Source organism: Labrus bergylta, chromosome 6 (genome assembly GCF_963930695.1).
Source record: "Labrus bergylta chromosome 6, fLabBer1.1, whole genome shotgun sequence".
NCBI classification, from domain to species: domain Eukaryota; kingdom Metazoa; phylum Chordata; class Actinopteri; order Labriformes; family Labridae; genus Labrus; species Labrus bergylta.
In genome coordinates this window covers 8,068,738-8,083,115 of record NC_089200.1, presented here as the reverse complement: position 1 = coordinate 8,083,115, position 14,378 = coordinate 8,068,738, and the positions used below count along the sequence as shown (strand labels likewise).

At 42.2% G+C, this 14,378-nt stretch overlaps 1 protein-coding gene across 1 annotated transcript in view; it reads left to right on the top strand.

The window, feature by feature from the left end:
- Positions 1 to 14,378, top strand: part of nos1apa (nitric oxide synthase 1 (neuronal) adaptor protein a) — a 187,375-nt gene that overhangs the window by 139,327 nt on the left and 33,670 nt on the right. Inside the window, exons 9-10 of the mRNA XM_065955664.1 lie at positions 10,175 to 10,340; positions 13,596 to 13,772. Of these exons, the coding sequence (XP_065811736.1) occupies positions 10,175 to 10,340; positions 13,596 to 13,772 (343 nt within the window). The remainder of the gene's footprint in view (positions 1 to 10,174; positions 10,341 to 13,595; positions 13,773 to 14,378) is intronic.

Below are 14,378 nucleotides of genomic sequence, written 5' to 3'. Positions count from 1 at the left end.
CCCAAGTGCTTTTACAGATTGGAGGGCAGCTCTGTCCCAAGTTGTTGAACAACGCCACCAAAACAAAACAACAAGTTAGAAGCAAAGATAAGTGGAACAAACCAGCTATACTGAGCTGTTTGAACATCAAGTAAAAGACCTTTTAGATTTTCACAAACTCAGATCAGGTGCATCATCCAAATGATTGTCAGTCATAAACATCTGATAGCAGTGTTTACTGGGCTACTAAGGAAGGGCTTAGTGGCGCGTTTACGGGGCTACTGAGTTAGCTCTCAATGAAAGACTGTAAATAAGAAATGGACCTAGACATTGTGACACAGTGGTTTGTGCATTTCCATTTGGAGGTTTGGTATTTTTGCCATTGCTATCTTGTTTTTCTTGTAACTACAGGATTTATTTTGAAGTGAAATAAGAAACTTCTGGTTCCACAGAATCAGGAACTCCCTACGGATCTGAAATGGAAAGAGCTAAAGCGGACTGTAAAAATGTTTGATGTCACAAGGTGGATATGAAATATGGACTGGAGCTTGCACTTTTCTAGTCTTCTGACTACTCAAAGCGCTTTTTACACTGCAGGTCACACCTACCCATTCACACAGAGGCTGCTGTGTTCTATGTCCATCAGAAATGTAGGGTTAAGTGTCTTGCTGGAGGACCATCAACATATGGCTGCAGGAGATGGCGCTGTGCTCAAAAAATCCAAATGGCAATACATCGTCATGTGGGCCTTGCCAATACATGTATTGATCGCAGGTGTTACAGAATCGATACGGCTGCAAAGCTGTGATGACAGTTTTGAAAGACAATTGACCTGCGGTGGAGTTCACTATAACACCATCGCCACAGATCTGGGATTTCAATATTTGAATTTATTTCTAGGATCTCTGAGGCCAGAAGCCAAAAGTATACACTGGACATTAATAATGTTAACCAAACAAACCTTCAGTCCTGACATTTCTTCCAGGCTTAAGAGACAAAAGTGGCCAACTTGGAACCATTGAAAATCAAACAACCTCCAGAGACTCTGTGACCAAACCCAGCAAGAGGATATAAACTCTGGATGCTGAACTCTGCTGCAGAGCCCGAGCAGAGGTCAGAGTTAATATGGTGGTAATTTAGCGAGCTTGCCAACACGTCTCATTCAGGGCTGAGTGGAGGTGGCGATGGTTAATGAAGATAAATAAGCTCTATCATTGCTTAATAACATTTGCCATCTCTTCGTCTACCTTGTTTAATCATCTTTCCTTCAGTCCTTATTTTGTCTTCCTTAAATCCTACATTACTTCCCCTACTTTTGAACTTGTAATATTTTCCTCTCCTTCTCATTCCTGTCTTCCCTCCAACCAGTTCTCCTGCCTCCTACACCTGCCTTTTCTCTTTCACTTCCCTTTTCATTCGCCAGTCACGTCAATCTTTTTGCTTTGCACATACTGCTCCCGCCCTCTCTCTCTCTCACATGCCGTTTTCTTGGACTTTTCTGTTTCTCTCTTGAAACATTCAGCGCTCTCTCATCCCCCAATACTAAGCGTTAAGTGCTTTTCTAAGAGTTTCCTTATCGTCTCACCACCACAACGATCATTCACCCCTTCTTTTTACCCTTCCAAAAAAATTGAGGCGAGAACAGAGACATCACAGTGTTGGAGGGGTTTCAAACACCGCCACATCAAAAGGGGCCTGGCGTGGGCCGGGAATGCGATGATGGTAATCCTGTGTGAAGAGTACATCCTCAGCAACAAGGCCTGTGGAGTCGCACAACGCACCAGCGACGGTCCTAATCCCCTTACACAGAAAGAGGGAGTCACTGTTTACAGTCATGTCTGATGGAGGAATCATTTGAACTGCTTTATTTCCACTTGCTGGGAGTTCTGCAATTTGACAAGATTAGAAGATGATCCACAAGATCCTGAGGTTTTTTTTTCTTTTACGCTCCAATTTGGTCTCCATATGAAGTACCAAGTGCTCTTTGAGTGGTAGTTGCAAAGCGTTTTCCAGTAAGTCTTAAAACATGAGGATTCAGTTGCTTTGAGTAACAGACATACAGTTAAAGTTTGTATGTTCTAGTCGTAGGCTGAATCACTTTTGTGTGAAACCAAGTAGGAAGATGGAGCAATCCCCGTTTTTAATGTTCAAAAGAGTTGACAAGAGATGCTTTTTGCTCTGAAAAGAACTGAGGAGATGGGGTTCGGGGCGGGGGGGGAACGTTAAACTGCTTTAAGAGAAGGAGTTTGGAAGATGAAAATGTGTCCTTGGGCTGTTCTGGGGAACAGTTTAGAACAAAGAAAGCAATGAAAATGGAAGAGCGACGCTGCCGCCTAATTAAAGCTTGAAGGAGTTGTTTGAGTTGCTTGAAGCTCCTTCAATTTGGTGACGCTCCGATAAGAAGGCAGAGAACACTGGAAAGCTGCAGGTGAACTGTCGAGGGACCAACTCGGCTAAAACGCAAGGGGAGCACCTTTTTAATTGGCTCTTTGTCTGGGCGCTACTTTAGTTAGGAAGGGTTAGGGCTGCTCTCTTCAACTTTTCAAAGGAGTGTCAACAATTTCGCCCCTAATTCTTTGACTTGTGACCTACAAGGGGATTGTTATACTGTCGAGAGTCTGGTTTTGCCTGGTGTCCTGTCTCCTTTATGTGGATTTACACTGAAATCTTTATCTTTATGGCAGTCTATTCCTGCCTTTTAGTCCATGAAAGAACAGTTAATTAGGCCTCCTAATGATCTCCTGCCGACAGGACGAGAAAACCAGAAGCCACATTTCGGTTTTCTTCTCAAGCTGCCAGTTTATTTTGTCTCGTCATCTCGGTATACCAATACTAGTTATTCCCATGATCTTAAAGTCAGTATCTTGAGATTTCAAGAAAACTACTTAAATCTACTTGATTCATAAGAAAACACGCTTTGTAATCCCGAGATAACGAGATGAATAAATTCTGTGATAATGAGAGAACGACGGAAATTTACTCCTAATCACAGGAAAACGAAGTAAAATAAAACGGATGGTTCCATGTCCTCTTAGGGCTTCCGTAGTATTTGAAGGAATTCCTGTATTTCTTCTTGCAGTCGTTTAGAAGTCATGGTTGGTGTTAATAGTTCACAAAATGTGGATACTGCAATGGTCAAAAGTTACTGACCCTCCTATTTGAGGACTGCATAGACTGTCAAATAAAATAGATGTTTACAATCACAGAGAAAGCCAAGACGCTGCAGTGACCACGACTGTTCTCAACAGAACTGTGTAGGTGGTGATTACTGTTTAACCCTGTGTTTTTTTGCCAAGACCTGTTCAACAGCTTGACTAATGGTTTAGTAAGAGAACAATCAGACACAATATGAACCAACACAGGATAGTAAGGAAGTAAATGTGTAATTTTTTCGTTTGATTTATACAGATACAAATGTTTTACTTCAGAGAGAGTCAAGATCAGAAATGTCCCTTTTTGTTTGGCACCACAATAACACAGTCTGCTGCTTACTGGTCAAATATCCAGACGACAAAGTCAAGCTCTGTTGAGTTTTAGAATGACTTCGCTCTTTTATATTGTGCTTGTTTTTGCTTTGTTCACTGCTGTGTGTGTGCATGAAATTACTCAGTGCCTTTTCAGTGCAGCTCCGTGAGACACTTATCACGGACAGCATCGGGACAAATGGTGCCACTTGCTCCCAAAGCCTCGGTATAAACCCTGCAGGAGTGTCTGATGTGCTATTAGAGGAGTGAGCGGGGGCAGCATGTGTCCAAGCTAAGCTCTGCTTTTTTTCTGTAGCGGGGAGAAGAGATCGTGTCAGCTGTAAATTACACCGCCAAAGTCATCATCAGCGTGACAGTCTTAACAAATGAGGTCTGCAGAGGAGGCCTGGCCCCAGCACAGTCTGGAATCACCTCCATTTGCTCTTAAGTGCAAGGATAATGGAAGCAGATGGATGTCTTCCTCCACACTTTTTTTGGCTTGGCGATCGGACAGACGGGAGGAGGCCGGTCTTGAGACGGAAGGTTTTGAATTTTGACTTCATCTTCAGCCTCTTTCTGCACCACTGTCTTCTGATTACAGCGGGGACTAAATGCTGAAAACAAGTCCAAGACAGAAAACAGAGAACCAGAGGGAGAGGCTAAAGGGAAGAGACAGAGGCATGAAAATAATGAATGCACTCATTCACACCACATTCACACACTGATGGCAGAGGGTGCTACATAAACACCGGCCTGTCAGTTATACTCCATTCACACGCATTTAACCGCCATTGGCGCTGGCTATGCAGCAGGAGCAATCTGGGCTTCAGTCTCTGAACTCCGGAAAACTTTCTGAAGTTTTCGTCATGAGCTTCATGTGTGAACCGCAAACAGCCAGATTTCCCCCCTCTGATCTTGCCCGGCCTTTCTCCTCGTAGCCCTCTGGTAGATTTTCTCGCAGGAAGTTGGTTGGAGCGGATGTGGCAGCATTGATATGAAGGCAACGATTCTCACTACACCCTCATATATGCTTTTTGTCTGTCCCTTTCACGTCATTCCTTCTTAAGTCATGCCTTGCCACGCCCCCTCCTGTCCAGCCGAAGTAGTCTCCCACTGTGAGGTGCATGGATTACAGGGGCAGTCTGTCTGAAAGTTTCAGGAGTGTGTGTGTGAAAACAGCTTTTGACATGTGACTGCAAGGGCTGGGGATCGAACTCTCAGACTTCCAGTGAAGAACATCAACTCAACCGCTGACCCACAGTCGCCTCAACTTTATACGAATGGACACCATGTTTTTAAAACAGAAAACGAAAGTCAAGAGGAGGAGAAATTCCCCCAAAACAACCCGTTCTTTATGTTAAGTTCAATCAATATAAACTTGGAACTCAACTCATGAACTTGTTTTTTTTAAAGGTAGAGTAACATTCTTCTGTAATGCTGAAATAATCATTAGTCCACTAAATTTACAAATATTTACTCATTTTTCTGGCTGAAAAAAAAAAGAAGTTTGATGATTATCATTCATCCTTTTTCCTTATAATGAATTAAATGCTTTGGGGAGGAAACTAGCAGAGATTATGAAACGGTAGCAGCAAGTTGGCTTAGCTTCTCTAGACTGGTCAGCCACCACCACAAACAGAAAATCATTCTCTTTTAAAAACACGATCAGGATGTACTGGGCACACATTTTTCAGCTGTGGTCATTTTGTTTTTTTCCACCCCTTTGCTCCTTTCATCTGCCCCCCCCCCCCTTATGTCAAAATATGGGTTTGACTGATGATAAGTTACCCACACTCTAAAACAGGGTCACCTATGATCACCTACAAACAATATGGCAACAATCCAGAATGTTTAGAAAAGCTGTCGACAAGTCAGTGTTTGATTTCATGTTTGCTTGTCCACAGCAATTCAAAAGTTTATCATCAGAACACATTCACACGTGGTGGTGAGCGGTTAAAATTTATCCGAACGAGCGCTTTAAAAATGTAGCTGTAGCTGTAAAAAAAAATATATATATTGCTTTCCAAAAAAATGGTCTACTCCAGCTTTTCTGTAGACTGTGTTGTTCTGATTTGTACTACCTTGACTGTTGAACACAGTCACTCAAAAAGAAAAAAGAAATTTTGATTAAAAAATGAAATTGAAAAGGTATAAAAGCATGCAGAGCAATAATTATCAGAAGAAAATACACTAAGGTTAGACGTTTTAGCGAGTACATCATTAACCCTCGTCATAAATATGCTACTTAGAGGCACACAACCAACAACATGCACAGCAACAGACGACATCCATATAAATATTTGCTTTAAATCATTAATATAAAACCGCTGAAGGACTCTCTGGAACGTTTTCTAAAGGGAATCCTGAGGTGACCTTGGGCTTTTGTTCAATTACCAATTACGCTTTGTTTTGTAGTTTGTCCTTTGATTTGTGTCTCCATTGACGTCAAGAGCCGAGAGCCTCTGTGCTGCCACGGTAACGAGTTCTGTGTTACCACATCAGACTGAAACGAGAGACCGGGGGGCCGTTAGGAGTTATGACATGCTCCTCCACGTGAGGCCTCGTTCCTCCCGGCTCTCTGCTTTACTCTTGCGGCCCACTAATGTCCCGGGTAGCTGGTGTGCACCTGTTCAGACGCACTCTGGTGATTGTGATCTATTTTTATGTTCAATCAGGAATCATAACGTTTTAACTGAAATTAAAGCAGCAGCTAAAGAAAGAGAAGGAAACGTTGTGACGGCTTCAGAAGTGTTAAACCCTGGTCTACAGTTGTTGTGTTTGAAGTGTGGTGCATTGCTTGCCTGTCTGTTTGTTTTTCTGCTTAATGCTCATAATGGAAAGCTACATAGATAAGCCTTTTTGTTAAAATAAGGTTTCCCAAATTTTTTATTTTTTTTAAAGCCACCAGACCACCACCAGGGGGCGTGAGGCTTTGTCTACTTTTAGCTTGTCAAAATTAGATTTGCAAATATGAATTAAAACCATGTTACTTACAAGATAGCTGATGTAAAGGTCTTTTTGTGAGAACAAGTGTGTCAGATTTGAACCTGGGCTATTCCGCTTCGGGGACTACAACCCCTGCATATGGGGCGTGCTAACTAACCGCTCGACCACCAGCGACAGTATTGTAGACAGTTGCTTATCAATTAATATATTAATACTCTCCACAACTTATGTTGTATAAGGATTAAATCATCTTCAACACTCTTCAACAGCTGACCTATGAAATCCTGCATGACCATGTTTGAAGTCGAGGGTCATTAATGCAATGAAATCCATCGCTTCATATCAGAATATCATTAATAAACGGGCTTTCATTTGATACCTTGAAAATGTCTCCTTTTGAAACTGATGAAAGTGATTATGATCTCAGGGTAGGAGGCGTGAGAAAAAGTTGGGAGGTGGGGACTCTAACATTTGATACAGAGAGGAAGAAGAGTAGAGAGTCATTGCTGCTGGAAAGACTGTGGGGGAGCAGCGAGTGTGTGTATTTGGACGTGTGCCCTAAATGAATGGTGTCTTTTTCCTGCACCCCCTCGTATAAAAAGAAAGTAATGGAAGTTTTACACCTTTCAGTGTTTAATTGAAATAGAGTCTGTGTTTTATTGCCCACAGCTGCAGACGGAGGCATTGAGGTTGCATGAGGATCACAGCAGCAACTTGAGCTCTGCTACTGTGTCATAAAAATGTTATTGACACCTACAAAAGGCAAAGTCATTACAGGATCGAGTAGGCTCGTGTTTCTTTCCATTACCTTCAGCTTGACTGCTTGAAAGTGTGCGTCATATAAAGAGATCACATATCCAATATTAGAACTTTAATCATCATTAAGTCTGCTGATTATAATACCAGAGGGGTTGAGTTGTCTAATGACATAACAGACAAAGTAGAGAATACTCCTAAGAGCAGTCATGGTTGTTTTATTGTCTGAAAGGGAAAACTGCCTTTGGCTGAAGGAATAGTTGCGTAAAGAAATCGACATTTTACATAAGACAGCCAACGTTATCATCTTCAGGACTCCAGGTAAATAAATGTCAAGTCATTATCTGTTGCATCATGAGTTAACTTGATGCCTAATTGAGCTTACAACTGACTGATGAAAGCTGTGATGTGAGCAGTTTGCATTTTTTTTGTTGTTGAATGATCAAGATGATGAAAATGAAGATGATGAAGATACTCTTGAAGATGATTGAGATTTTTTTAAATGATAAAGAAGGTGCTGAACATGCAGAAAAAAATGCAATAAATTCTCACGATGATGCAGATAAAGCAGAAAATGATGGAGCTGAAAAATAGAAACTTAGTGTATAGATGCACATTGCCCTAAAAAAAAAAGGAATCACAAGTGACATCCTTTAGCAGTGTTTGGTCTGCCAGAATCAGTCGGCTGAAAGGGGTTATGTCTTCCTCAGATTGTGTTTGATGCGAGTAAAAAAACTAAAAAAAAAACTAAAAAAAAAAAGTTTAAATCGATTTTTTTTAAATACGAATTTGACTGTTGGGTGAAAAAACAACGGGCACATTTTTTCGCCTAACTTTACCTGGATTTTTCCCGCCATCCTCCTAGTTAAAAGTTTGGTTTGACCGATGTGTGAACGCAGCAGGAAATGTTCAGGTGTCTTCACCTTGAGTGAGCAGGCAGGGGGATGACTTTTACATCATGCGACTGATGGGCATCCGGCATCATGTTGGTGAAGCTGCTTCATTCTCTTATCTGCTCACCAGTATGTTCTAGTTCCTAGACATTTTCAGGAGTGCAAATGTGTAAAAAATGTCTAACGAGTGATGTCCAAAAAACGTAGCTGTGATAACCATTGCGTTTGAAGGAGCCCCCGGGGGAGAGGGTGGGTTCAGATGGAGCCTTGAGGAGATGTTACAATTCAAACCTCGCTAGCTTTCCAGAACGACCAGCTCTGCCTTTAGGTTCTGTAAATCAACCATCCATATGTCAAGACTGAGTCTGAGTCCAAACATGTTTAAACTCACATCTCATCACTCAGCATCTAACTGATAACTGCCTCATCCTCAGTGCTGTAAATTAAACTCGTCCAAGTCTATTGATCATCAGACTTCAGCCTCATGCATATGTTTATGAGGTGCCTTTTCACACATATTGGCCGCGTTGTCACTGATTGATCTGTTTTGCTCTGACTGTATAAACACTCAGGTGTTGTCTGAATGTTCTTGACAGAGCTTTGATAAATGACTCGCGGTAAAAACACTGTGAGCTTGATCAATCACTGCCACCTGCTGAGCTGAGTCAGCAGCGTCCCGCAGCCTCTCGCCTCATTATTTATTTAGATAATAGATGAAACGAGTTACATTTTAAAATACATGCTTTTTGATGTGTTTCCCATTAAAGATAATATTTTATTTAAAAAGAGTGTACTTATTTATCCCTTTAGAGATCTATCCATGTGCCTCTTTCATATTTCATAGATATGAGCTCTTTAGGAGACTAATTAAAACACAAGTTTTTTTTCATGTGAGCGTTAATTCAGCCTGTCATACTGTGTGTTTTTGATTTTCTTCTCTGTAATCTAAGATTTTATACTTCTCATTTTCGGCTCATCTGAATCCTCATTGATCAGTGTTTCAACTTTTCTTCCCTGTTTCCTCATTACAGCAAAAAAATAAAATAAATAACTCTTACATTACACATACAGTGGATTGGGCTTGTTCGTCATTTGTAATGACGTGATTGCAGAAATGGCAAGTGGTTAGTGCTGTTGCCTCACAGTGTGAAGGTTCTTGGTTCGAATCCCCCATCAGATAGAGCCTCTGTGTGGAGTTTGCATGCTCTCCCCGTGCCTGCTCATGAGCTCTCTCAGGGTACTCAGGCTTCCTCCCACAGTCCAAAGACATGCTTGTTAGGTTAATTGGTGACTCTAAATGGGAGTGTGGCTGGTTGTCTATATGTCAGCCCTGTGATTGGCTGGCGACCAGTCCAGGGTGTACCCCGCCTCTCGCCCAATGACAGCTGGGATCGGCTCGAGCCCTTCTTAGAAATGTTTTCTGGAGCTCTGAGACTTATTTAAACTGGCTAAAAATGTGACCTTTAACATATTATGGTAATAAGCACACTAACTGGTACATTTGGTGACGTCTGTGGTGAAAAGCTGTAATTACAGATGATTTACCTGGTTTAAAAAAAAAAAAAACACACAAACAAGCATCATACTTAACAACAGTTAATGTTTGTTTTCATCCTGTCGTTCAATTATTTTTCACTGCTGCTTGTGGTACTTTCCCCAAATGTCAACTTAACACTCAGTTTGTGATAGAAAAGATTACAGTTGATGAAGAGGCTTCCACAGCAGGCCTTTGGTTTAAATCAGGGTTTTGTCTAAAGATGACAGATGAATAAAAAGCTCCCCTCAGAGCACCGGTTTTTAATGTTTGCCATGTAGGAAAACATGAGCTGAATAAAAGCGTGTATTCTATTTCACCTGTTTATCTTTACTCAAATATTTAAAGCAAACAGAACTCACTTCTTTATTTCCTCGACAAGCAAAGGATGTTTGAAGAGCAAACACAGTTTGACCCTCACCTTTAAATATTGCTGTGTACATCACACAGCAATATTTGTTTGTAGAATTCAGATAAGGGACAGCGGTGCTGATTTAAGAGCCGTACCTGAGGACAAAAAAAGTTTGAATACACTCCACTCTGCACCGCTTCCTAACCCCCCATGTTTCACCTCCGCTTCTGTCTTTCTCTTCTGAACTCAGGTCCATCTGTTGAAGGACCAGCTCAGTGCAGAGGCCACTGCTCGCCTGGAGGCTCAGGCTCGAGTCCACCAGCTGCTGCTGCAGAACAAAGACCTGCTGCAGCACATCTCCCTGCTGGTTAAACAGATCCAGGAGCTGGAGACCAAGATGTCCGGACCACACTCCAGTGAGTTTAGAAACACATTATGCACTCCTGTCAACATGTAAGATGTTCATAAACAGGAAGAAGAAAAAAAGTCATGATATGAATGAAGAGAATTTTGTGTATGAGACGTTTGTTAGCTTCAACAAGGAAATAAGAAAAAGCAAGTATCCTCAAAGGGGAAATGTGGAACGGGCAACAGGTTTTTGTCAAAGCAACTTGACCCAATTCAAAAACGAAAACATGAAGAAACACTCAGGAGGAGTGATCCACCAAATCATTGTGCACTGAAACATTCATTCTCAAGCTGTGGTACAAGTACCACTAGTGCTACGCAGGATCCCTCTTGAGGGACTCTAGAAGTGTCTGATTGTTTTTACTTTTTGAATAAAGATGTACAAATCAAATGGTTGACAAGCAAAGCTGGGATGGCAGGAAGGGGAGGAAGCAAATATGACGGTTAGATTTTTTTTTTTTTGGTATTTGTTGGCTCGATACGATATTTTGCAGCGGGTACGTCGAGCAGAAAGCTGAAGTCGACGACAGCGTATCCAGCAATGTGATTTCATAAAGTTTTCGTGGCATTGAGCAATTGTACAGGCAAGCCTTTTTCTTCTTCTTAGTATTTCTCAGGTGAACATAGCAGCAGAACTGAATAACTGTCTCAAAAGCAAACCAACAGTGCAGACAAAATGGACTTATTTGTGGAGGTAACATAGCAATAACAGACATAAAAGATAGACATGGAAGAAGGACAAAGATGGCAATAGGCATCTTGAATTGCCTTATTCCGGTAAGTACACATGACCATTGTTAGGGAACATCCACTCTATACACTCACACAGCCATACTTAACAATGACCTACAGCGATAAGATTTATTTATTTATTTATTTTTTAGGATTTATTTTGGGCTTTTCGTGCCTTTAATGCAGAGAGAGGACAGTGGATAGAGTCGGAAACCAGGGAGAGAGAGCGGGGAATGACATGCGGAAGGGGGCCACGGGTGGAAGCGAATCCGGGCCTACCGCTCGAGACGAGAGTCTCAATACATGGCCCTAACCATTGCGCCACCAGCGCGCCCCGACCTACAGCGATAAGGAGCAGACATAAAGTGTACACTTTAGACAGAGGGTACTTCAGATCTATATACCCTTCTAAATGGAAAACCTCCAAAGCAGCAAAATGAGACTAGTTTCTGATGTTACATCAACCGCTCAACACTCTGTTTAGCATTCACCACCACTCCGTCGGCGTTCTTCCGTTCCACCACCTCCCCTGTCCCCTCTGTCACTTTCCTCTCAGCTCTACACGCTGCGCAACCTGTTCATCACATATTCAGACAGACAGTCGCAGTCCGGCCTGCGTGCCCTCCAATTGTCACCCTGCAAAAAGCTGTCTTTTATCTCATCTGCCAACATTTCAGGGATGCAGAGGGAGTAGTTGTGTCATTGCCACCTTTGAATGTTGGTTGTTTTGAATGAACTTCATTTTGCATAAGGTCGGGAATAGTGTTCTTTAGATCCAAAGTTTCTTTTCTTTTCACTTATTTAGGTAATTATAGCATTATTAGCTACTATATGGCCTAATACCCTCCAAAGGCTCAATGCTTTCCAACACATTTCTACACTATACCTTTCTCGAGACACACACACACACAATGAAATCATCACAGCAGCATTTCGTCTGTGACTGAGGTGTCAGTTTCAGAGTCGTGGGATTGTGCCTGCGAGCTCACTAGCTTGGCTTATTGAAAACCCTGAATAGGAAGGAGTAGTCATTGGTTTATTAGTTCCTGTCCTTTTCCTGCTCTCACAAAAGAAAGTATCCAGCATGAGCAAGGTCTATTTCACAGCCTTTTTTTTTTTTACAGCATCCTCTTCAATTTTACAGCATGAAACGAGGTCTGTCTGGCTAGAAGAGAAATGGCAGGGATCCCATGCTCGAGGTTGACATTCTTTGGAGGAACACTCATCCAGGCATATTTTTTAAATATCAGACATGACAAGTATGTTTAAAGGAGGCTCTGATGATTTATTTTTTATTTTTATGTGGAGTTTACTTTCAGTACCCACAGTTACATTTCTCCTCAAAGAGCAGCTTTGAGGCCCAGCTATGTCACAGCTATGTCAACATGGCAAAACCATGGACCACAACGAGGTTCACAGAAATGTCTAAAACCACTAATTGAATGTAGATATGTATGTACAGTATGTGCCCTCTGCAGACTTCCCATTGGCCTTGATTTGGAACCTACTCTGCAATTTATTTGAATAAACTCAGGGTCCTAAATTTAGCAACGTTTCCACCAAGCGGCCCGGTTCAGTTTGGTTCAGTACGGTACTCATATATTGGCGTTTCCACTGTCAAAAGTTGGGAATGGTCCCAAAATAAAGGATCCATACATCCTACTTTTTTTTGGTACCCTCCTGTTGGGGTGCCAAGGGTCGAATCCCTAAAGGGTCCCTTGTTTACTTTGTCCCTGTAATAACGGGCTACAATGTGTTGGGCTGCTATGTAGATGTATTACATTGCTGACTCGGCTATCTCCATCTGGCTTACACTCCGCTTACCAAATAAGGGTACGGTTGAGTGTGGAAACACAAGCAAGTTAAGGGTTTAACGTACCGAACTGTACCAAACTGTACTGATCCAAACCGGACTACTTGGTGGAAACGGGGCTTTTGTTTCTCTTGAACAGCTTACAACCGTACTCCCCATCAACTCTCTTATGCATCTTTCAGCTCTTTTCTCTTTACTGTGGATGTTTCATTAGATGCTGTTTGTGACTTGTAACTATCGTTTCCAACTTGACTGTAGCTTAACAGCGTGAAAAACACAACGTTCTTCATGTTTCATGCTGACCAGGAGTTCGCATTTGACAGTTAAAAGATGGAGTATTCTTGTAATGCACATTTCTCTGTTTTGAACCGTTTGCTTATTTAAGAGGAAGCAAAACATGTCACAGAGCTGCCTCCATGATGATGATGAAATGCTTTGAAACATGTTTGTTTTTTTCACGTACCCAATACAAAACACAAATTGATTTATTGGTCACTGTGTGACTGATTCTGTTAGAATCCTACCCACCAGACGGTTCAAAGAGATCTATGTCTTTTATATTATTTTTCTGCCATTATCCTTTAGATTAGAGAGGACAGCAGATGAATTTAAATCAAGGCACAGTTTGAATATGCTATGTTTGATCTATTCTTTAGCAGATCCCTCCCTTTGATCGTTCATCATATTTTCGCCCTCTTTTTTCCTCGTCTCTCTTTAGTGGGATCTCAGGACAGTTTGCTGGAGATCACCTTCAGGTCTACGATACCTCCTGTGATCTGCGATCCAACCACACCAAAACCAGATGTCTCTTCTCTTAACTTCCCCGCACTGGGCACCAACGACGGGACAAGTAACGCCTTCTCATCCTCCAACGGGACCCTGGGAAGTCCTCTAGGTAGGGACCAGTGTCTACTCAAACTGGAGTGTTTCCGTTTCCTCCAGGGGCCTCCGCCTCCTCGACTCCCCTCGCCTCCCCCTCCGCTCAAAGCCAACAGGCCAGAGATCAAAGGTCGAGAGGTATCCGAGGACACGTCTTTGTTGTCCCGTGATGTCAAATCTTTGGGCAGCCTGGACTTTGCCAGGTTTCGTGAGTCAGGTATCGCCTCGGAGTACGAGTCGAATACGGATGACAGCGATGACAGTGAGGGGGAGGACGATGAGGAGGCGATGGAGATCTTTGGCTGGGGGGCGGACGAGGAGACAGTAAGGCTTCTCAATGTTCTCAACAGACAGGGGACTCCTGACTGTCTGGGGGATGAAATAGCGGTGTAACAAACTAACCTGCACCCCTGAAAAATCCTGTCGGAGAAAACACAATTACCTTGATCTGTTTTTGTCTGTTTTGAAAGAATAACCATGTAGCAAACTAACCTCTGTCAGACGTGTACAGTTACTGTATGCATACCAGGCTTACATCAGTATAGTGGGAGAAAAGGAAGGGCTGAAATAGATGAACCAACGTTGATCTTTGGTAGGTAGGAGGTAGAGGCAGCTGGAAAAG